Source organism: Crocodylus porosus, unplaced genomic scaffold, assembly GCF_001723895.1.
Source record: "Crocodylus porosus isolate Cpor-Errol unplaced genomic scaffold, CroPor_comp1, whole genome shotgun sequence".
In the NCBI taxonomy this organism is placed as follows: Eukaryota; Metazoa; Chordata; order Crocodylia; family Crocodylidae; genus Crocodylus; species Crocodylus porosus.
The window spans coordinates 14,525,924-14,550,803 of NW_017728931.1; the positions used below are offsets into that span (position 1 = coordinate 14,525,924).

The window sequence follows — 24,880 nt, forward strand, 5'->3', positions numbered from 1 at the left end:
CCAAACAAACTGAGACTCAGCTTCTTTCCTACAACTAGCAGTCATGGGGCTTCTGGCTGTAAAGGCAGCAAGAAGAGGGGAGGAGGGCCACTGCCTGAGTTTGCATCCCTTCCAGTAATATCATCCATAACCCCATACCCTCCCCACCACCACCATGGTGACAACAAGCAGCACCAGCATGACAGTCTCTTCCACCCCCATTTCACTTCCTATGCTGAGTCTTCCAGTGTTAGAGGAAGAGCTGGAGCTGGTGCAATAGCAAGGAAAATTCTAGGTAAGGAGGGGGAATCAGCTGAGTTTGTGCTTCACAACCCTCAAGTTTCCCGTAGAGCCAGGTCTCCTTCCCCAGAAGGCGCTTCAGGGGAGTTGAGGTAGAGGTTATGGAGGCAACTGAAGGCAAGGAGCTGAGTCTGCTCCTCTTGTTGCTTTGCCTCTGCCTGCTGAGGAGGGGGAAAAGGCAGCATCCGCACATGCACCCACACCCCAGAAGTGAGGGGTAATGTGGTCTGGGATCATTCTGAGCTGGCAAATGATCCCACATATGCTGCCTGCCTGCACTGCCAAGCCAAAACCAGCTGGGGCAAGGGAGCGAAACATATGAGCACCATGGGGATGCTGATGCATCTCTGCAGGCACCACGCCCTTGCCCTTGCTCCTCCTCAGCCTGGCACCAGTGGGAACATGTCCAAAAAGAAGTCCCCCTCTTATTTCAAAGCCCCTGTCCCCCTGAAGCAGAGGCAGACCACCCTGGACCAGTGGGGGAAAGGTGGGCACATGGGGGCATGTTCCCAAGGTGAGTGAGGTCACCCAGAGAGTTGGGGAGATGCTTACTGTGAATGGCCAGTCCTTTTCCTTAGTTAAGCAGCCAGGGTTCAGGTGGATCATGGCGCTTGTGGCTCCATCATACCAAGTGCCCACATATACCACCTTCAGCAGGATGGTGGTGCCATCCCTTTATGAGGCATGCAGGGAGTGCTTGAGGGAGGAGCTGCACAAGAGAGGTCCACAGGTGGTCTTGCATTTCACCTTGTACATCTAGAGCAGCCAGGGTGGAGATCATGCTGACCTCTCCCTCACAGGGCACTGGTGCAACCAGTCAAGCCATTGGTGGGCTCTTCTTCAAGCCGAGGTGATGGATGAGACCCACAGTGCAACCGAGACCATGGGGGCCATGAATTGCTTGGTGCAGGGGTGGCTAATTGGGCAGGGAAAGCTTACCCACAGGTTCATAGTCACTGACAATGGGGCCAATATGGTCAAGGTGGTGTGTGATGCCAACTTTGTCATCTGCTTTGTGGCACACAAGTTCCACTTCATTATCAGGGATGCCTTGGAGGGGGATAGGGCTGCTGGTGATAGTGCCAGCACCACCAGCAAACTTATTTCCAAATGCAGGAAGGTTTCATAGTGCTTGGGGTTGGCAGGGACCTAAACAGATCATTGGGTCTGACCCCCTGTCTTGGACAGGAACGAGTGCTGGGGTCATAACACCCCAGCCAAATATCTATCCAGCCTCCTCTTGAACACCCCCAAGGTAGGAGAGAGCACCACCTTCCTTGAGAGTCCATTCCAGAGCCTGGCAGCCCTAACTGTAAAGTAATGCCTCCTAATGTCCAGCCTGAACCTTCTCTCTAACAATTTGTGGCTGTTATTCATAGTAACCCCTAGTGGTGCCTGAGGGAACAGAGCCTCACCCAATTTCCACTAGTCCCCCTGGTGAGTTTGTAAATGGCCACCAGATCCTCTCTCCTCCTTCTGTTGTGGAGACTGAATAGGTTCAGACCCTTTAGCCTCTCCTCGTAGGGCCTGCCCCACTGCCCCTTGACCATGCGAGTGGCCCTCCTCTGGACTCTCTGTGCTAGCCACATCCCTTTTGAAGTGCGGCACCCAGATCTGGATGCAGTACTCCAACTGTGGCCTGCCCAATGCCACATAGAGGGGAAACATCTCCTTGGACCTGCTTGTGATGCATCTGTAGATGCACAACAAGGTGTGGTTAGCCCTACTGACTGCTTCCTCGGCTTGGTGTCTCATGTTCATCCTGGAGTCAACAATGACTCCAAGATCTCTTTCTGCCACTGTGTTCACAAGAAGGATGTTCCTCAGGCTATAGGCATATTGCTGATTCCTTCTCCCTAGATGTAGTACCCTGTACTTGTCTGCATTGGATTCCATCCTATTCCCATCTGCCCACCTCTGTAACCTGTCTAGATCTAGCTGGATTCTGCCCCTCCCCTCCAGCGTGCCCACCTTGCCCCACATCAGTGAATTTGGACAGCGTGCTTTCCACACACACATCCAGATCACTGATAAAGATGTTGAACAGTACAGACCCCAGGACCATGCCCTGGGGTACTCCACTGCCTACATCCCTCCAGGGTCTGATCGTCTAGCCAATTTGGCACCCATCTGACTGTGTAGGCATCAATGTCACAGTTGCCTAGGTTTTTTAATAAGAATGGGGTGAGAAACAGTGTCAAAGGCCTTCTTGAAGTCCAGGTAGACAACATCCACATCAATGCCTGCATCCAAGGACTTGGTGACCTGGTCATGAAAGGAAACCAGATTAGTCAGGCAGGATCTGCCCTCAGTGAAGCCATGGTGGTTGCCCCTGAGCATTACCTCCTGTGCTGGGCCCCTGCAGAAGTTCCTTGATAATTTTCTGAAAGGTCTTCCCAAGAACCAAGGTAAGACTGATTGGCCTATAATTTCTGGCGTCCTTGTTTCTTCCTCTCTTGTAAATGGGGACCACATCGGCCCTTTTCCAATCATCTGGTACCTGGCCAGAGCCCCACGAGTGCTCATAAAGCTGTGCCAGGGGCCCTGCTATGACCCCCACCAATTCCCTCAGCACCCTCAGGTAAAGAGCATCTGGACTTGATGATTTAAACATGTCCAGCCCCTCCAAAAGTTCCCTAACTAGGTTGTCTCTGACCCTAGCCATGGCAGTACCTCCCCTGGGTCTGTCTGTAATCCTAGCAGGAGAAATGTCATGGTCCCTGTTCAGGAATATGGAGGCAAAGAATTAGTTAAAAAGGTCAGCTTTTTCATTTGCTGCATCGCCAGATTGCCAAGCCTATCCTGTAGGGGCCCCACGTTACCCAGTGCCACCTTCTTACTCCATATGTATTTGAAAAAGGACTTTTTGTTATCCCTAATTCTGGGTGCAAGCTACTTCCACTGGAACATGAAGGAGGGCAAGATGCTGTGGGATAAACAGGCAGAGCTGAACATCCCACAGCACAAGATCATGCAGGATGTGGAGACTCAGTGGAACTCCAACATACCTGATCTGGAAGAGGCTGGTGGAGCAATAGAAGGCCATACATAAGATGGCCTTCCTCAGGGAGACTGGGATCAGTGGCCCCCTTAACAGAGTCATATGAGATACCATCTCCCAGATCTTGGTGGTCCTCAAGGCCACTGAGAGCCTCAACACTGGCGATGCCCTCCTTAGCCAGGTGACCTCTGTAGTGAACAGGGAACAAGCTGGTGCTGAGCATGAGGAAAAGCAGCCCTTTGCCCACCCTGTAGTCGGTGCTCCCTGCTGCAGCTGCTTGCAGCCTGTGCAGGGCTGTCTTGAGCAGGCACAGGCAGCCCCATGTGGGCTGCGAGCAGCTGCAGCATGGGGCATTGGCTACAGAGCAGGAAAGGGGTTGCTTTTCCCCATGCTCAGTACCAGCCTATAACCTCTCCCCATCCCCACCGCCCCCCGCTGCCAGCCTGGCCCCTGTGTCAGCTCTGGGTTCACCCATCGGGGCTGCACTGCAGTGGTGCCCCCCCCCCCCCACACACACACACACTTATCATGCTGGGTAGTGTTTGCTGCTGCTGCCCACCTGGAACTCGTGCCCTGGGCAGCCCAGAGTTGGCAGTGGCAAACAGTGCCCGGCACAGCAAGCGGGGGGGAGGGGGGCCATAGCTGCTGCTGCCGTGCACAGCCCCGACAGGCTGGCTGTGGGGGTGTGTTACAAGCTGGTGCTGAGCATGTGGAAAAGCGGCCCCTTGCCCACCCAGCGGCCAGCGCCCCATGCTGCAGGTGCTCGCAGTCTGTATGGGGCTGCCTGTGACTGCTCAGGACATTCCTGTGTGGGCTGTGAGTGGTTGCAGCAAGGCGCGCTGGCCATGGGGTGGGGGAGGGGCCACTTTTCCACCTGCTCAGCACCAGCTTGTTCTCTGCTGGTGAGCAGAGGCCAGGGCTGCACACTTCCTCCCACCTGTACTGCAGGGCTGGGGGGCACTGGGAGTGAGGAGGTGCATAGGGCCTATACCAGTGTCCTGGGGGCCATTGCCAGCGGGGCCCAGAGCAGGGTGGGTACAGGGTCCCAGCTGGCAGGGGCTCTGTGGAGCAGGGCCAGCTCCCCCCTCTCCCTGTTGGTGCAGCCCAGCCCGGCTCCACAGACCCCTGCCAGCCTGTGTCCTGCTCTGGGCCCCACCAATGCTGGCCCTGAGACATTGGTCTCAAGATGGTGATGGGGGTGGCACCTGTCAAGGGGCAGAGCTACCCATGCAGCCCTTGACAACTTGCCAAAACTGGATAAGCAGCCCTCTGCCCAAAATAATTGCCCCTCCCTGCCTTAGACCAACATGGCTACAATCTACACCCCTAGCACCTGTTCCTGGTCAGCTGACTGGAAGGAGGCAGGGCCCTGGACATGCCTAAGCTTCAGGGCTGGGGCTGGCAGGGAGAGTTCTCTGGCACCTGCTGGAGAAGAAGCTTCTGCTGGAAAGAAAAGAAAGGCTCTGTGACAGTTTGACTGCCTGAGATGCTAGTGCTACTGTGCTGCTTACCTGTTGTTATTTAAAGTGATGGACCAAGCTGAGGTTGTAGGGGAGGAGGAGACCTCATTGGGGCACACTACCATGTCATGTAGAGGCCCCAGTACCAGTGACAGCATACCTTGTCATAAGTTTTGCTTGTCAGCAGCTTGAGGTACAGTTTCCCAGAAACCCCTGCACCTATCTCCTTGAAACGTGGCAGGTTTCATGGCCTCAGCAGGGGCTACTGTTCATTCTTGCTGTTTTCATTCAAATTGGGAAAGAAATGACAACAGTTATGGGCATTTTCATGATTTCTCCATTATAACCTATGGGCGAAACGTCGAAGCAGTGTTGAAACAGCAAAACAGCTTTGATGAAACGAAATGGAACAGTGCTCTGAAACAGCAAAACAACATTATTCCTTTGAAACAGCAAAATGGAAGTCAAAATGGAATGGTACTGTTTTGCGCAGCCCTATTGGCCACTAGACTGTTTTCCCACTGTAGTAGAAGAAATTAAATTAAAGCTGTGTTATAGTGGCGATTTAAGTATGGGCATAATTGACAGCACAAGAGATTGTATAGAGCTTGCACCACTTTAGTGAAACCCCCCAGGTAACTCCTCCAGTGTCTTCATAATTCAAACAGATTTTTGTGGCACCAGGTGAATTATAATGATACCAATGGAAGGAAAGAGATTTAATTTTTTTGTCCGTATGGATGTCCCAGAATAATGTACAAATGTTAAAATATTAAAATAATCCTGCATCTCCTATTTCATACTGTCTGTTCAGGCATCAGTTCCTCCCTGTGGTATATTAAGCCTTTCCATTTGAAGTAAATACAAAAAGGGGATCCCTCTCTTCTTGCCCTCCTGGCAGGGACACTCTTTGAAGCATTAAGTCACTTTTTTGGTTCTAAAGAAATATTTTGGAATTTAAGGCTTGGATCTTGCAGCCCTAAAAACTCTTGCAGAGTTGGGACAAGCTAATCAAGGTTTCTCTGTGCAAGCTTTTTTTGCAAATATTTTAGACTAAAAATTGTTAGAAAAAATTGAGAGCTATTTTCAACTACAACATAAAAAGTTAAAATGTAGCTTAAATTGCATGTTGATGGTTTAAGATAGGTAAATATGGAAATCAGTTTATTTTTTAAAGTGCCTTTATATTGCACAACAAACTCAGGGATTTTTTTTTGTTTGTTTTTAAAATTTCGTTCAAGTTTTGTACTAGAGAGAGACAAAGCTGATTTTTATCTTTCTATCTGTGTGAGGCACATGAAGGAGGAACACTGCTCAAATTGTTTTTAAGCTTTCCAGACATCTAGGACTCCACAGCAGTAGTGAGTCAGGGTGCAGGTGCAGTTCACAGCTGGGAACAGTGACAAAGGACAAAGTGAATCATCCTCTTTCCCTTTTCTAATCTTCTGCAATGTGAAAACACAGATGTAACGTTATTATTACAGAATTAAATTTGATGTAATTTTTACTTCTTGAAACTAATCAGCTCTTTCACCTCCCTTTTATCCTCCTCCCCCCTCCCCCCCCAATAAAATAAAATTCTTGGTTGTGGTATTTGGAACTGTTATATCCAATAAAACCACAGGACTTATTATAGGTGACAGTCTGCCTACAGTAAAACTGCAAGCTTGCTGAATTTGATATAAATGTCTTGAGAGGATTTAAACACAAGAAAAAGGAAAATAAAAAGGAATTTAAAATGCAGTACTTAACTACGTCTGCCCTCTCTTGCCTTAAATGCTTGGTTGTTTTGCCTAGATTTAAAAGGTTCTGCAAATTTAACTGCAGAGTTATAGCAAAGGTTTGCTGTATTTTATGTGACCTGTTCTCAGCAACATTATCAAGGTAAAACTTATGAAGAAACATTTCCTGAAGGATTATCAGTCAAACAGAATTCTTGGCATCGGCAACTATTTTAAAGCCTTTCCTGATGACTTTTATTTGTGGGACACAGTTGAATCTCCATTCTGTTGATACCTCAGTTCTGTCCTTCTACCTATTGACTCTTCTTTGATGTGGTCATCTATGACATCTTGCCAGACTCGGGACAAACAACTGATTGCATCTCCACTGGGTAACTCATTCTGTAACACTAATTTTTGAGTTACTTTACTAAACTTTCAACTTCAAATTCTCATGCTAAGCCAAAGCAATGTGACCTCCTTGTTCCCCCTCCTTCCTTTTTAAAACTATTTGATTCATTGAGGCTCTGTGACTCTGAGCTTGAGAATACTTAGTAACATGCTTTGCTTTAAATGTGAATAGCTCTGCTGCCTTCAATTAAACCAGTCACATTCTTGAAGTTGTGTGTGTTTGCAAGATCAGAACATGTGCAGAAGATGCCAGCTTTGATATGACACAGTAAATCTGGTTCAAGAAACCAGCGTCATTTTTTATGTCTCCCCCCCCCCTCCAAATAGCTAGTTATTAAACATACTCTGTGGAGATCACTAGTAACTGCTGGAAATGTATTCAAAAAATTCTGAGCAGGATAATGAAAACTGGAGAATTACATTATGTGTAATCCTTTCCACCTACTTAAATGTATTAATTAGATTACCCAGAAAGAACTCTCTTAAAGTGGCAGGGGAAAACTTCCTGAGACATGTCCAGGCACCTGCAAGAATCTGTCAGCCAAAAGCCTGCTGTGGGGATGGAAAATCATCTTTTCTCTCACTTCTGTGGTTATGGCTTTCGTGCCATCTCCCACAGTAATGTGAGGGTAGTTTAACATTACTGCAGTTTGTTTTTAAGTCCTGAGTGCTGGAGAACTCGGAGGAACAAGAAACCTTTCATAGGAAAAAGAGAGGAAAAGGAAAGGGAGAAGACTGAGGGGTCATCTGGGTACACTGAGAAGTTACACTGCCATTAAAGAAACATTGTGTTCATTTCCTCCCGTCCCCTGAGCCTAATCTGCAAGCATTTTGACATTTAATTTTTACTGCTGGTTGTTATCATGGTTATTCAATAGTTTGTATTGGGGTATCACCTACTGACCCCAGTCATTATTTAGGCCCCATTATGCTTGAGGCTACATAGACACGTGGGAAGAAATTGCCTATACTGGGAGGAACATATAATTTACAACAATAGCAGTTGCAGGGAATTTAGATGCTAAAACTGGAGTCTAGGTAATGTTCATTATACTTGGAATGAGGAACCATTTGTCTTAATGCAAATACAATTTTTCAGAACTTAAGGATCTCAAATATTTAAAGTCCTCTGTCTAACACATTTTCTTTTTCAGTTCATTACGATGCTGCCCTTGGAGGCTCCCAGGAGGAAGCATGTTCTTTCCATCTCTTTATCACTTTTAGCTTTCCTTGAAAAGCCTGTCAGCATAATTTTTGCAGAATACCAAGATGGCAGTTGTACCCCTAAATAGCAGTATTCTTATAGCCTCTTATTACCAGTATGTATTTTGGCCTGTTTGAGCCAGAACTTTGGTTCAACAGGGTGTAAAGCAGAGGGGCAAAGACATGGGTTCAAAATCAAATATGTTTCCTTCTAAATATAGCTCTGAAATGGCTTGCATTGAGGAGAGAATGAAAAGCACTCTTCATTCAATGAGTGGAACTTTCCACTTTGAAAAGAAACCTTTGCAATGGTGATACATGGCAATGTAATGCCTGAGGCAGTACAGGACATGAAACACCACTTGGAGTGGCAGTAAGAAGGGGCTTCACTGCTAGAAGCGAGAGCACAAAGAACAATTATACTTAAACACTAAATACTGCCTAGTGGTGCCTTTGTTTTGGGAAAGTTGGACAACTGAAACTGCTGCATTTTTCTCTTCCTGCTATTGATGTTTTCTGGGGCAAGGGTAACGTGGCCTCTTGGCACAGTTGGGGTTGTATTATATGCCTCCTGCCCCTTTTCATAGCTCTTGTTTCAGGTTGCCTGCAGACACAGGCAGATATGTCTGCACCAGCTGTATTCTATCCATCTTTTCAAAAACGCTTCTTCTCAGTTGTGAAGGAGTTACTTTTTGAAAAAGAATGGTACAAGCTGAGATGCAAACATGCACATTGTTCCAGAAATGGAGGTTTAGATAGCTATGGGACTATCATACATGTGCCTTCAAGATCTAGCAAAGGAGACAGGGGAAGTTTTAGGCTGGCTTGCAAATCTTGGCTCTCTTGTTCCTAATGACTAAAAGGATCACTTTGTGTTGTGTTGTGTTGTTTTCCTTTCATTTACACAAGATAACCTCTGCAATAAATCCTTTATCTCTGTGATGCAGGTAACAGTCACAACAATTGGATATGGAGATAAAGTACCACAGACATGGATTGGGAAGACAATAGCCTCTTGCTTCTCAGTATTTGCTATATCTTTTTTTGCTTTGCCAGCGGTGAGTGGGAGCTTGACACCAGTCTTCTAAGTCTGTGTGTAAATAATATGCTACATCTTAAGTGATGCCTTTGGTAGAAAAATGTTCCAGAACATACTATGTAGTTTATTGAATCTTTTAACTTTTTAATAGGCCTCAACGGGAACTAAATAGATAATTCCTAGCTCTAAGATAACATCTTCATCCATAGATCTCAAGGCACATTCCAAAAGACGTTAGCATTGTCCACATCTTACAAAGGGGGAAACTGAGAAAGAAAGGAGGGTAGGGACTTCCCCAAAATACTATTATCAGAGTGTTACTAATTGGCGTCCCCCCATGCTATTACCATAGGTGGACGTAAAACCCAAGTCTCTTCTACTCTGGGTAGGTCTATATTTTAACCAACGAATGGTAATGGTGAATTGACATGGAGTGTGAAATATATGGCCAGTGGGCCAGATCCAGTGGGGTGTTGTTCAAATGAGGTGAGACCTGATTATTTTGACCAAGTTTCAATGCAGGTTTGTTTCAAATGACACTCAATAGGTATTTACCCATAATACTTGAAGCTAATACTTCAAACTAACTGCAGTCAGAATTGGATACACCTACAGCTCCATAATTTATTTCCTTAATTTATATCTACATTAAAAGAAATGTACTAGATATGCATATGTGTTAGCATAATATTTCCTTTAGTTCTCCCACACTTTGTCTGACAGGTCAACTAAGCCGTTCCTTTGCAAGTAGAGGAAGTAAGTTCAAGGGACAGGTAGAATTCAGTTGTGTGAGCTCTACATTTGCTTCTTCCACCATTACAAGCAATTGTCTTTGGAATGTTGTAAAGCATGGCAATGTGTTCCCCACAAATGTTAGCTGCAGACATGACCCTTAAGTCTTTTGGGGACAAACCATTTGCTGATTGCTATAAAGGCTTCAGTGAATTCATAAGATTCCCAGAAAACTTCTAATATCTTGCATGATGGGATTGGATAAAAAGACTCCCTTCATAAGTGAGAAAAATTTACTTAATTTTGATTATTCTAAAAATGACCTTCATCTACAGGAAAATATTTTTATTTTGTGTTTTATATATTTGTCCAAAGTACATAAGAGATTACCCGAGACTAACCAGTACTTGTGTGTATGTGTTTTCTTTTCCCCTCCCCAAGGGGATTCTAGGTTCTGGTTTTGCCTTGAAAGTACAACAGAAACAACGTCAGAAGCATTTCAACAGACAAATTCCAGCTGCAGCTTCTCTGATTCAGGTGAGTATTTGAAGTGGGGTGGGGAAGGGCACAGGAAAATACAATCTGGTGGTCAAAACAAAGCACCAAGTGTTGCGATGTCCTGATTTTAATCCAATATTGTTGCTGTCTTCCTTTTAATCATCAAATCCTTTTGCTTCAATTTATGTTCTTACCTCCTCTGGATACTTAATGAGTGCATTCATGATACTGGTACCTTATATGACATGCTTCTTGCATTAAATACAAGGAACCAGCCTTGTCATAAGTAAAGGCATTTTTTTTAATGATTCCTTTCTATATTCCCTTTAATACCATGTATATTCTAGATCATGGGATGAAAGGAGTTTGTCACATGTACATATAAGCACCACAGTTTGGGAGGGGAGTAAGAGGGGAGCCTCAATATTACATTTTGTAATGTATGAGAAAAATGTCAACTTGCTCAAAGATATTAAAATGTGGCACAATGCAAGGAAAAATGAGTAAAGCAAGAGTACTTACTAGGTGCTAAAGGCTATTTCTGTTTTATGGTGGAAATTTCTATTGCCATAGGCTATGGATTAAGCTCCAGCCTCCACTGCTAATACTAAAAACAGCAGGCCTTAAAGTACATGCACTAAAATGAATATGACAGCTCTGAGCTCTTATGGGAGAGACTGCATTCTATTTAACATGTTGTTATTCTGTTCAGAACCCTTCACAGCTATTTAACTGGGTTAAAGATTTTAAAAATATGTTTGCATGTAGCTTTTCTTTAGAAAACAAGGCCTGTTTGTTCACGTAGCGCATTCTTTGGTTTTTACTTTAGACTCTATGGCGGTGCTACGCAGCGGAGAAATCATATAGTTCTACAGCAACATGGAAGATCTATGTTATGTCACCTGCTCAAAGTACAAGAAAACCTCCAGCGCCATCTAGCCCTAATCTGAGAAAACAGGTTAAAAGGAATTTACTGTGTTCCTCTTTTATTCTTGATTTTTAAGTTGGTTGGGATACTTCAATAGGCATATAGCTGCTGAAGTGAATTCGTAGACATTTGGACTGACATTTGCATACACCTATAATGAGCCATTTAGTCCACTTTTTCTGTATCACACTAGGATCAACAGAATCAACTTAAAACAGCCCCAGTGGAGGGATGTCTCCCTCCTCTTGAGTGGATGCACTGGTCCTTATTCTCCAATACCGTGTTCCTTATTTAGTCACTTGTACCATCTGAAGTGAGGGTAAATTGCTGTAAGGTGTCATCTGCTAATACTGTATACTTACTCTGCATTCATGTTGTACTATTGTAACGAGTATAGAAGGTGAAAAGCAGTTTAAATCAGTGCTTGGGCTCTGCATTTGATTTCTGATATATAATTTTATCCCATCTGTTTCAAGTGTTTAGTTTTATGGTAATTATTTGAAAAAGTGCCATTGGCAAATTTCTCTGCTTTTAACTAAATAAGGTGAAACAGTAGTGGATAATCAAATCTAAGCACAACCCTCTTATATTTTTTGTAGCCTTTTTAAAGTTGTTATTGATACCATGGCACAATGGGACCTCTACATGATGGGCCCTGCAAATGCAAAGGCAAGAGGCTGTCAAGGCCCTTGAAATACTTGGTCTTAAATAGATAAAATAACCACAGAAGGAAAAAAGAAGGGAAACAGGCAGAAAGTGGTGAAGGGCCTTGTTGTGCATTGTACAACAGGTCAGTGAAGGAGCTGAGAAACAGTTCAGGTCCTTTCTACCAGTAGGGTGCCCTCCCATTTAGACTACACTGTGTCTTTTTATTTTTAGCTGTTTTTCCCCCAATAAAGTATTAGATATTAATTCTCTGCTCTGTAACATTAATTGCATACTTGACAATTTTGTTGACTGTTCACTAATGCAGGAATCTGTCCTTTTATAAAGAGTGTCAGAAGAGGTCTGAGTGCCACATAAGATTTGCTTGACCCTTTATTTTGAGGTCAGCTCTTGTGTATTGATAATTTGCCTGCGTTTCTCATCAGGGCAATTTGACTTTTGACTGTCTGTCTGGTTTCTCAGTTCTTAGACACTTACCTAGAGATATTTAAAAAATAACTTTCATGCATTTCTAATTTCCTTGCTTTACTTAACAGAAGTACCTATCATGTTCTGGTCCTAAAGTGCTTGTTTTATCCAATAGCACCTGAAAGTAGGGTTTAATGTGGTTCATCTTAAAATGACTTCTGTTGTTAGCTAGACCAGCTGTTTTTGTTCTGTGCTGTTATACAGCAGTACTTCAGCCTGTTGTTTTTTTGTGGTTCTGCTTACTTTCCCTGATGATACCATTTTTGCTAGCTGCTAAATTATCGAATCGGAGACTAGTACTGTATGTGACCTGAGAGAGAGATCCTGCCTCACTTGCTCCAGGATGCTACGTAGATACCAGAGCTCCTCCAAGCAGGATGTACATTGAGATATTTTCAAAGTGAGTGTCTAAAATAGGGACATAGTGAGCCTCTCTACAGTATCTGGAGAACTAGCTGTAAACAAGCTAGCCTAGGTATTAAAAGAAGTCTAGAAGCATGGAACGCCACTTAAGTCAGGTAAGATCAGCACTGTACCTAGACTGCTGGCGGCCCCAGGTGAACTTTTAGTATCACACCCCACTTGGATAGAGATAATGATGATTAATAATTTAAGGATTACCGTTTTTGGGCCCCCTTTCTGTCCGAGGCCTGGGTCACCGCCTGATTTGCCCATGCCTGTCTGGCCCTGGGTAAGATGGTTGCTGCTGTGCCTAGACTGCTTTCAGTGCCTGAGTCAGCTTGTTAACAGCTCTCTCAGGTATCTCTATTTAGTCACTTTAGAAAATGAGACAAGTACTTTTACTCTGATTCTAAATTTCATCTTTATAATTTACCTTGAATGAAGATTTTTGTATCAAATTTGAAGCAATTCACTGATCTGTCAATCTCAAATGACACCTTTTTTCTGTATTTAGTTGTTATCTTATTATCCCATCATCATTCCTACAGAGTAAAAGATACAAAAGAAAAGGAAAACCTGGACGTGATAATGGTTCTACACTGATAATAAATTCTGGAGAGACAGCCTTCTCTGTTCCACAGATTATGTATGATCACATTGAAAGAGAAGACAAAAAAGATGTGGCTTTTTACGTGGATGAACCTGGAGGTAATTTTCTTTGTGTTTTAGTAAATATTTTTTGAAGATGCACAGTTACAGTAACTGATCTGACAAAGGGTCTCTGCATAAAGAATTTTAACTTTAATAAACCAAAGTATCTAAAAGAAAAGATCCTCAAATGACAGATTCCAAGTGGACATATTAAATTAAGGTTACAGACAAATAGACATATGTTGTGGGCATCTAAAATACAAAGGATTTTTTTTTTGTTCCTTCCAGTTTAGCTAGTTGTCCGTTTAAATTTCTTGCACTAATATTACTTCATATTCAAATCCAAATGGAAAACTCAGCCTCTTAACCTATTTTTTCCCTCAGTATGTTGTCAAAGCACATACCGCTAACTTAACAACTTGAGCCCTAAGAAGGAAGCAAGTGAGAGATTCTTTATTATTTATATGTTTATAGGACATGCAGCTATGACTGTAAGGGGAACCATGTACATATTTTATGCTCATTTTGGAGGGTCAACTTTCTTACTGCCTTCTGTAAAATACTGTGAGTTCCTGTACAACTTCTAAACAATTACTTGGTTTCACTCTTAAAATGATACTATTCTTGTGTTTATAAAATGCCTTGATGTATTCTTATGATGAAAGTCAGCATGGAAATGTGAATGTAACATAATATTGTTATAGTTGGTGAACATATTTTTAGAAAATTGTTTTTTCTATCTGCAAACTACTTTTTGTTTGTTTGACTGGGGGCAAGGGAGTGGAGGGACAATAAGTACAATCTTGAACATTACTGGAGGAAATGGGCTTCCGTGGTAGATGTGGTTCCAAAATGTGTGAAGTTCTTCAGAAGGCCTGCAAATCCTCGCCAGGAAAAAATAAGAAGCCCAAAGATGCGATTCGGTTAAATACTGTGTTTGTTTGGAGGAGATATTTGACTGGTGCTCTTGGAAGTTTCCAGTAAATGTGAGCATCATCTTTTCTGAGGTGCCACCGGGGGACTTGTACGTGATAATTTTTTTTGGCAGTCTTTTGCTGTGATTTGTGGTTTTTATAGTTCCCTTTTAAAATGTATTTGTTTCCACAGAGTGTGCATGGTACTCTTGCTGCATGAACACAGTAGAATGTGATAGTTTCCTTGAATGGTTTTGATTTAAAAAATTAAGTGTGAAGGTAAAAGGCAGGACAAGTTGGCATCATGGAGACTGATAGTTTCAAAGAGGTATAAGCTTTCATAGGCAACAGTTTACTTCATTGGATGCTTTGCCACCTATCTGAATCGGTCCTCAAGATGGTGCCTTCTGCATGACTTCAGACCATTGGCAGCGCTTAGGGGGTATACACAGGTGCATGTGCACCCCCTGAGAGAAGCACCACCAATACTGCCAGCAGCATCTGTGGGTGGCTGCCAACAGCTGGTGGAGCTCACCACCCGTCACCCCTCTCCCGCATCTCCCGCACTGCTGCCTGCCCTCACCGCCACTGCCTGCAGGCAGTTGCTGTGCCCTGCCAGCCTCTGGGGGCATGTGTTGTTCATGCTTCAGACTAGCATAGCTAACTACAGGTCTCTGCTAAAGACCTTGTTACACATTACAGGTAGCATGTGCTAATTTAATTGGTGTTAAAATTGGCACATACTTTGAGCAGTCACATGGTGACGGTTAATACCCCCTGTAATGTTCACTTATTGACCTGGTGAGTAGGGGCATGGCTAGGAGCCAAGCTGGCTATGGGCCTACTCAGCTCACCTGCTCTCAGGGGAGCACAGGTGGCCCAGCTTGTCCCATCAGGCCTGCCAGCCCCTACCTTCCTGCAGTCTGGGTCCCCACTGCACCCTGCTGCCTGGATTCAGCCCACTGCCCCTTCCTTCCCAACCCCACTCCAAGGAGGTCTAGACTGGACCCACCACTGTCTCCCAGCTCCTGGGGCTTCCTCCCTGTCTCTCAGGGTTCCTTCTTTGTTTCCACTGGCCCTTGTGACTCACCCCTGCCCTTGTGTCCCCTGGATCACCTGCAACTCCTAGCGCTGTCCCAGTGGAGCAAGCAGGGAATGGGCACCCACCTTCCGCCTTGGCCAAGACACCCACACAGCAGCCAGTGGTGGTGGCAGGTGGGTTTCTATTCCCTGCCTGCTTCCCCAAGAGCTGCAGGGGGAATGGTGTGGGGAGCTGGGAGAGATGTATGGGGGGGGAGCCCTAGGAGCTGGGTTGAGCCTGGAATGGGAGAACAGAGGAGATTCTTACCTTTTAAAAGTTCCTTTGGCTGCCTCCTCTGTCACTATGGGGGAAGATAGAACAGCTAGAAACAATGCCTCCTGGGATACTGGAGGGACCACTCCACTGGCTTTGTGCCTGTGGAGTAGTTGCACATGACTGCAACAGAAGCTGCCTAAAACCAGTTAGAGGTAATCCCTGTTGGAAGAGGATTATGGCTGCTGCTCAGAGGACTCTTAGCATGTATAGGCAATCCTCGCCCTTCACAGGGGATACGTTCTCAGGATCCCCGTGAATGGTGAAATCCGTAAATAGGGCATTGTGTTCATGAACGCAGTGTCCCAGGCAGCTGGTGGGGGTGGGGCATGGCTTCGGTGGCGGCAGCGGGAGAATGGTGGCAGCAAGCGCACAGCTCCCAAGGAGCTCTGGGAAGTGTTTAAAGTGCATTTAAAATGCAGGTTTGACATTTGTGAATATTTGAAACTGAGAATGCTGAACCCGTGAATACTGAGGGTTTCCTGTATGAACACTCCTGTTTTAAGGGCCCTTAACACGCAGTTAAATTAACCTGTAACAATACCTCAAGAGGTCACGTGGTTTACTATGTTGCATAATCTACGAGCTAACAATTTGGATGTTCTTTGTTTTAGCTGTGCTGGTCTAGGAATTATGTGAGAGGCAATGATTTTTTGTGGGGTTATACCTTTTTATTAGAACAACTGCATGGTTGGTGACCCAGTGAGGAATACTTTGGATTCAAAAGCTTGTCTGATTTTTATCTCAACCATGCAGTTTTTACAATAAAAGATATCGCCCCAGAAAGTCCTTGACTCTAGCTAGAAACAAAATTTCAGCCAGGGAACTGTAGACATATAGGCTAGGGACAGACATTCAAAAAGTCTGAGCCTGAATTGATTCAATCTTTGTCGGTTAGTCTAACTTGCAAAGCTTGACCCAATTTGGAGGTGGATAGACATTCCCTTTTCATTCCAGAAATGCAGGCACATGCTTGCAGTGGCTCAGGCTAGAAGCTGAGGGGCACTAGACCAGCACTTCCTTCCCTTCCATAGTACTGAAGGCGGGGGTGGGAAGAAAGGAGGCATAGCCAGGCCCCAGCAGGATGGTCTGATTAGCTCAGCAGGGAATTGATAAGAGTTTTTATCATCCCTAACTCAATGTTTATCACCTGTTAAGAAAACAACACAGGGACATTATCAGCTACCTGTTGATTCTGCCTTTGTCACCACACAGACCAGAGCCAGTATGTCTGGCAATACACAGACACCTCTCAGCAAGGCAGAGGGTAGGTAGGAGGGAATTCCTGCTTTAGCAGAGAGTGGCGAGGGGTTAAGTGGGGAGAAGCCTGCCAGTCTCTGCAGTTGCAGCCAGGGAGCAGAGGTGGGGCCAACCCTGCTGTGGAGCGGAGAGCCCTGCCCAGCCAAGAGAGCATGTCAGGATGCTTGGGGAATCTGGATAATCTTAAACCAGCAAGGAAGTTGGGACAGAAATTGCATAAACCAGTTTGACCCAAATTAGTTAAGGCTAATTCAACCAGGTTTATCTCAAACCAGGTTCAGCCATTTTCAAACTAGTTTATGTGCACTGAACATCTGTTCTGTTACAAGTTTAAGCCAGTTTCTCATCACTTTTACTGGTTTATGTGTATTGTCTGTCCCTAGTCATAGTGGCATTCTGTTGTCTCCTGGGACATCTTGATAGACTGTTTATTCTATATACACTATCTAGACAGAGAAGCATCTGATCAGTAGTTGCTGTAAATGAATACCATCAAAATCTTTAACTTCTCAAAACTATGTTTTATTAAGGAAATTAAAATTGGCTGCTATCTATATTCATGATGCAGCTGAATTTATGCTAACTAAAAATATACTGTGTTGATTTTTATAAAGATTTAATTAATGTATTCTTGATTTTTTTTTTTCATATTACTTTGAATTGTTCTTACTTTTTTTGATTAGATTTTTCACTACTGTGTGTTTAATTTTTTTTTCACCCATCTCTTGTTTAGTTGAGGTGGAGTGTTTATAACATAATACATAATATCTTATTAATTTGATTGTTCTTTGCTCCCCTACATTTTTGCAAGGCTGGGAGTTGTTTTTTTTTTTCTCTGTCCTTTGTATTATTTGTCTAATACTTCCACTTGTGGAATATTGTGTTTTAATACCATCTTCACTTGTTAACTATAGCTCTGTAACTTTACTCTGTACCACTGAATTGTAGATTTTGGCATACCTTTAGAGAGATCCTGGTACTGAACTATCAGTCACAGTGCCAGACAAAAGAAAAGAATGTGCAATTAGTAGTACTAATACTTTAACACTTTATATTCACAAGCAGCACAGATACTGGAAAAAAGAAAAGTTTGTGAAGCTTGTGCATTTCTCTGCCAGTGCACGTTCTGTTCATTTAAACAATATTCTTTAAACATTCACAGTATGTTCAAGCAAAGTTCTGTGTCTAGCAGGTAATCTATTGAAAGACTAGCAGATTGTTGTGCCAATGGATAGTAAAAGCAAATTAAGCATTGTTCCTTCCTTCTGCTAGGGAGAACAACTAAAGTTCTCTAAAACTCTTAGAGGCAACAATGCATAATATTTTAATTATATTTTATCTCCTTTTATTTGCCAGAGTCAGGAGTGAGTTGCATATCATTTGCTGTTCTGATTTTATTCCTTCTGCTAAAACTTCCAAAAGTGTGTTCAGCCAACTGGATTGCTTAATCTACTTAATATTCTTGTGCCTTAGAGGTTTTAACCTGATCTCTCTCATCAGAGTTCTCTTGGCTAAATGCCTTTAAAGGGGAGGAGGAAACTTTTTTTTTTCCTTTGCCTTCTGAACTGAAATGAAAATGGAAGAGTATTGAGAAGTTTAAGAAGGTGGGAAAAAGTTGCAGTTGGCAGGGATGCTATTTACTTCCATTTCAGCCTTTATAAGTACGTGCTCTTTAGTCCTAAGTTTGTTACAAAGACTAGTCAAACTTACTTAAGTAGACTTCTGCTGTATCATGTCTACTGATCTATCCTTGCAGTGGCAAGCTTTTGGCTTAAATTCTGCTTGTGAGCTACTCTAGTTCAGATGGAAAGTAGTGTAAGACAGCAGGTAGCAGTGTGCAGCAAAGCGAGGAATGAGATAAAAGTATGAAGTGATGGACTTCATAGTACCTATCATTTAGGAACAGGGGCTAGGTACAGATGTTACGCACATTAGAGTGCTTCTTGCCTGCTTACAAGCCATAACTGAACAGATGTTCCTGGCTTTTAGAGTACTTTAAAAATGGTGGATTGCACTCTGAAAAGTTAACCCTGGATGGGTGAGTGCTTTCTGTTAGAGTGCTTTATGAAATGTCTGTGCCAGATGCCATCACTGCCATGCCATATGGCATATTGCAGGGCTGTGCTCTAGCCTTGGGCAGAGCTTGTTTGCTCTGTCCAAGCCTGGGCTGGCCCTGCTTCCTCAGCTGTCACTGACCCTAGTCAGTGACTGCCTCCAAGTCCAGCCCAGCATGCAGCCTTGCTTGGGAGACTGAGGGGGAGAAGGAGGGTTTCTGTCCCCACAGTCACCCTGGCCCTGCAGAATGCTGTTGCTTGGGGTGGGAAGGTGGGGGAAGGCTGTTGCCATGGAAGGGCTATGGGGTATCTCTCTTCACAGGCACCTGCTGGGCCACACCACAGCGCAGCCCTGGGGGTGGGGGGAGGGCTGCAGGGAGAGGGGTCTCGGGTCTCCCTCCCCATAGCAGCCCTAGGCTGGTAGCAGTGAGCTGTTGCCTGGCCAGGGGTGCCATGGAGAACAAGTCTGGGGTCTTTGTCTCCCCAGCTGCTGCTGATGGTCTCCAGCTTGTGGGGGGACAGGTCTGGAGAGGGGCATGCAAGAGTGCCCCCAGGGGCCAATATGGGGCCAATATGGGCAGGCTCCAAGCCCCCCCACCTCCCAACTGAACAGCAAACATCTGTTTCATTCTCTAGTGCTCTAACTCGATGATCTCCCGAGGTCCCTTCCAGCCCTAATGTCTATGAAATCTATGAAACTTATAGGGCTTTTAAGTAAAGTGTGATAGAGAAAACACTTCTGCCAGGGGCTTTTTCAACATCTGCCAGGAATGTAAAGAAAAGGGGGAATAAAAAATGAACTGTTATTTTTCTTACTCTGCATATGTGAAAAAGGAAGGGTAGAAAATTGTTGTTTTTACAAATAAGTATTGACTGGCTTGAGCCATTTTGAACAAAATAGTATACTGTATAAAAATATGCCTAATGGTGAATTAGCAGTTATTAAAGTATTTTATTATCTATGTTAAAGAATGTCTTAATATGTGACTTAGTGAGGGATGCAGAAAGGCTCAAAATCCTGGATACATCTCCCTCAGTTCAGTGGCTAATTCTGTTTTGACTGGCTTGCTTTGTCATTGTTTATGTTTCACTATAGTATCTCCCTTGTGTCCTCATTTACTCCTACTTTTTTCTTTAACAGGTGTTTAAATGTTGCTAGCAGGACGATACTTCAGATCTGAGAAATGGCTTATATTTTGTTTTTCTGCTCTGCAGAGCACAGTGTCCTGAGAAGGACCTGGGAGTTTTGGTAGATCAGACTCAACATGAGTCAGCAATATGAGTGAGCAATGCGATGCAGTCACAAAGAAGCCCATGGGAGACATGGTACTGAAACTAGTCTGTACCAAAACTTGGGCAATGGCTGTTGAGTTAATTTAGTGTTCATATAACTTCATGAATATAGACCAGTGATGCTCAAGTTTCTGGCCCCCTGCAACCTCTACCTAGCCCTGCCTGCTGGGATACAGCCCTGGAACCCCATCTGTCCCTGTCTACTGGGATAGGGCCCTGTTTCTGGCCCCACTTAACAGGATAAGGCCCTGGCAGCCTATGCCACCCCTCCTGGCCCCAAGTACCAGGATCAGGCTCCATGCACTGGAATTAGACTCTGGGGCCCAGTGCCACCCCTGCCTGTCCCTGTGCACTGGGATTGGGCCCTCTGCATCCAATCTAGTTTGGGATAGACATTTGGCATTAGGGGAGTACTGGTCTCCCACTGCCAAAATTTTGGACCATGGGGAGCCCTGCAGGCCAGATGAGACAGTGCTGGAGGCCAAATGTACCTACAGGCCTCAGATTGAGCATCCCTGGTATAGGTTGCTTATATAAGTGTTGCCAGTGCCCAACTTTGCCATAAATAAACGTTGATAATTTCACATCATTATTATATCCTGTGAATAGACCGTATAATAATGGTTCTGTTTACACTGACCAGCAGGGGTAGAGGCTCCTGTTGATAGCCAAAGATTCTTTTATGTCCCCATTATCTTGATAGACAAAAATTTTTGGACCTTTTTTTGAAAATATGGGTTTTTTGTCCCTTACAAACGTGGGTCTGCTTTGGAGGTAGCAAACCCAATCCAAATATATAGATCATATTGATGAGGAATTTTTGCTGTATTGTCCAAAGTTTAAAAACAAAAGCATCCCACTGCTTTCCCATCTGTGTAGGTGCAGCTTGAATTTACCAAGAAAAATTCTGTAGAATGAGACTTAGACCCTTAAGATGCAGTACTCTGTAATGAAGGATTTTCCTGCCCTGTATTTCTACTATCCTCATTCAAGGTCTCTTTTTGTAATGATGTATGCTCTTAACATTGCTATTTGCTGTTTTACTTTTTAGCACAGCTCCATTTTTTCTTCATCTCAGATTGTTGAAACAGAAACTTTTAAATTGCTTTGCATCCCTGAAATCAGGTTTTGATTTTATTTCTGCCCACCATTTGTGTGGCCTATGTACTCTGTCACAAATAAGTTTATTATCAGAATTGTAAAGCTGTAAGTGGTTTTGCTAGCTTGTCTAGAAGACTTAGGTAAGACGTATTAAGGTGACAGGTGCTCAAGACATCAAGAAAAAGTAATAGACACTAAAGAGCGCTGCAAGAAGAAGAAGAAATGTAACTGGTGTCTTTTTCTATGCATTTGTTGAGTTTCTTCTTCAAATGCTAACTATCTAGTCTAATACAAGCTTTCCAGAAAGGTATGAACTGAATAGCCATTTCATATTTTTTCCCCCTTTTGATTAAGAGGGGGAGGGGGGGAAACTAGAACCTTTTTTGGACCTTGAAGGGAAGTGCCTCTTGGGACTTCACCAGCAGATGGAATACATTATTCGTTGTTGGTTATTATAGGTCATATACACAACTCATTACTATAAAATTTGTCAAAGTCACAAGAACCTCAGAGTGATAAATCTCTGCTGGGATAAAAACAAGGGCTCTCTATCCACCATTATGCTATTTTATTTGCTTTTTGGGTTTTCTTGCATACTGACATGCTTTTCCTTATATTTAAGTCAAAGCTACACAAAAGAAACTTTTCAACAGTTGGGAAAAATCTTAATTTTGGGGGACCCAAAAACACATTTGGAAGCCCTCTTACACAAATACATAATATTGTCAATGTTGATTTATTCTGTCTATAATGGTACATCGGATGCTGACATTTTAGTGTTTAGTTACCCAGCAGTGGATGGTTTGTTCTTAGAGACTGGTTGAGTTTGTAGTGGGGTGAGGGCTGCTTTTCCCCTGTGGAGTGGATGGATTACAATCTACAGTACATGCATAGAAGCAAATATTTTAAATTAAGTGGATTTATGAAAATTCTACTGCTGACAAGTTGAGTGAAAGGTGAGAAAAGGCATGTGGCTAAAATTAACTGAACAAAGCAAACACTACTGTTATTGAGAGTCTGAATTACTCTCAGTAGCTTGGAATAGGGCAAATAGTAATATATGCCTGAAGTTACTGAGAGAAAGTGCTCAGAAATCTTGTTCCTAGAAGCTTTAAGACTGAAGGAGCCTGAGTTTAATGGACCCAGTAGTTTTACTCTATGACTGTGTGTAACATGGCGTTTGCTTAATTTTACTCATGCACCTGTGTGCATTTTACTCGTACACATGCAACATCCTGGCCATTTCAGCCTGGTTGCCTTGGAGCTGTCAGTAAATTGAAGTCTGTGGTTTAATTGTTGGGGTTTGTGTGTATCTGTGTGTGTGTAAAGGTCAGGGAAGGCAATAGGGAGTTAGAGGAACTGGGGGGAAAAGGATAAGCTGTGATTGTCAAGCACACCTTTACCCGAGACAAAAGCAGACTAAAATAGGATAACTCTTTCTTGGCAGCTTTTAAGACTTCAAAAATGTTTGTTTCTACATTTCCTCAAGTGCCTGTTCTGCCTGGTTCAGGAAGAGATTCAGTCCCAAATTACTGTAGTCCCTGAAGGCAGGAATTCGAATCCAAGTCTTCCACCTCAAGAAAGATTTCAGTGAAGTCGATTAAATATCCAGAACAGATTTTAATATCAAGCCTATTTTAATTTTATTGAACGTATTCCATTGTGCTTTATTAGTGATTTAAGACTTGATTTTACATCTTCAGTAATGAAGAGTCAATTCATTTCTACACTTGCATTATGCTTCTTATTCAGCCTTTATCAGCAAGTTGACAAGATGCATACCAACAGTAAATAATGCACTATAGACATTTTTTCCTTAAGTGTACATTTTAGAATAACATTGGTTCTATTTATAGCAACATCCTCCTTGGTGTGAAACAACAAAACCATAAATGCATAGCCATGCACAACACACGTTAATTAAAAAAATAAAACAGAAGGAATGCCAGTCCCACAACTGAATATTTTAATTTTATTGCCACATTAATAAATATCTCAGATAGTTGTTGAAATTCTGCACTTGGGGAATCATTGGTGAGGTAGGTAACTTTATCTTCATGAGTCAGCATGTTGTCTAATAAAATGTGACTCATTTTTAATAGGCAAAACCTTTTTTTTGACCAACGGACAAGGATAAAATGAAACCTACTTTGAGAATGCTGTGTTTCAGCTGGACTTGATGATCTTCTGAGGTCCCTTCCAGCCCTAATGTCTATGAAATCTATGAAAACAAAGCTGAACTTTTGTGCTTCATTTCCAAGGGCACAAATGGTGCTAGCACCATCAGCCTTGCATCATGTTTTCTTGGCCCTTGAACCAGAATCTCTTGCATGTAGCAAAGTCACTTGTCTGTTTTATTATTTATGCACAAGTTGGTGTGGCCATCAAGTGACTAATCTGAGAGACTTCATAAGGAGATTTTGGTAGTTGGACTAGATGATTTCTTGAGTTCCTTTCCAACCCTACAATTCTTGCACCCAGTCCTCATTGGTCTCCTGCCCCTGCTGCAGCAGTCTGTTCAAGGCAAAGATCAGGTTTATAAACAACCTATGCATGCATGTGATCTAGCCCTCACCCCTCCCTCCTTTCTCTTTCTTTGTCTCCTTTCTCTTTTTCTCTCTCCCTTTTTTCTTTTCCACTTCTTTTCTCTCTTCCCCCCCCCTTTCCCCTCCCCTTGCTGGTAAAGGACAACAACAACAAAATGCATAGCCTAATTTTACAGCTTGCCTTTTACTAGATATTCTACCAAACTGATGATAGACTACTTCAAACAGATAGATAGCACAAGCCCTCTTTGTTAGAATGGATTGTGTCTTCATTAAAATGGTTACAATGGAGTGACAAACTCCAGCCTCCAGCTGAGCAAGAAAAGGATTAAAAACCAAACAAACAAGATTTCCCTCCCTCCACCCCTTTCAGTTTAATGTACCAAAAGTAGGTGGGTTAAATTCTTTCCTCTAGTACTTGTATAAAGTTTCCATCCACTTCAGCAGGAACTGTTAAACTTCCCAGAACAGGATTTGGCCCTCTGTGTGTGAAATTCCTATACTGTTCTGAAAACAATTAAGGGTCTCTCCAGGATGTTTTGAAAAGTTTTTTTGCTTGAATAATAAGGTCAAGATGATGATGATGATTGTTATTATTGTTATTACTATTGCTTGTGTAAGGCATAATACTTGACATGAAGTATCTATAGTAACTTGTTGATATCCATGATGGTAGATCATTGGCAGATATTAAAATTTCAAAAGGAAGATAAATGGACTTCTGTTCTTTTTAGAACAGCAAGATTTTTAGGAAATTAATATTTGTCTTCTGAAATGAGAAATCATTTAGCAGGATATGCTTACAGCTTCTCAAAGTTTTGCAAACAATCGAGTGGTTGGAAAACTATTGGTAGGAAAAATTGGCCTTTTATTAGCATTTGCTTGATTTGGGGGAATGT

At 43.2% G+C, this 24,880-nt stretch overlaps 1 protein-coding gene across 1 annotated transcript in view; it reads left to right on the plus strand.

Moving 5' to 3' along the window:
• LOC109315906 (potassium voltage-gated channel subfamily KQT member 1-like) overlaps positions 1 to 24,880 on the plus strand; it is a 148,624-nt gene that overhangs the window by 29,045 nt on the left and 94,699 nt on the right. The window contains exons 6-9 of the mRNA XM_019543868.1: positions 9,023 to 9,133; positions 10,288 to 10,383; positions 11,174 to 11,302; positions 13,357 to 13,516. Of these exons, the coding sequence (XP_019399413.1) occupies positions 9,023 to 9,133; positions 10,288 to 10,383; positions 11,174 to 11,302; positions 13,357 to 13,516 (496 nt within the window). The remainder of the gene's footprint in view (positions 1 to 9,022; positions 9,134 to 10,287; positions 10,384 to 11,173; positions 11,303 to 13,356; positions 13,517 to 24,880) is intronic.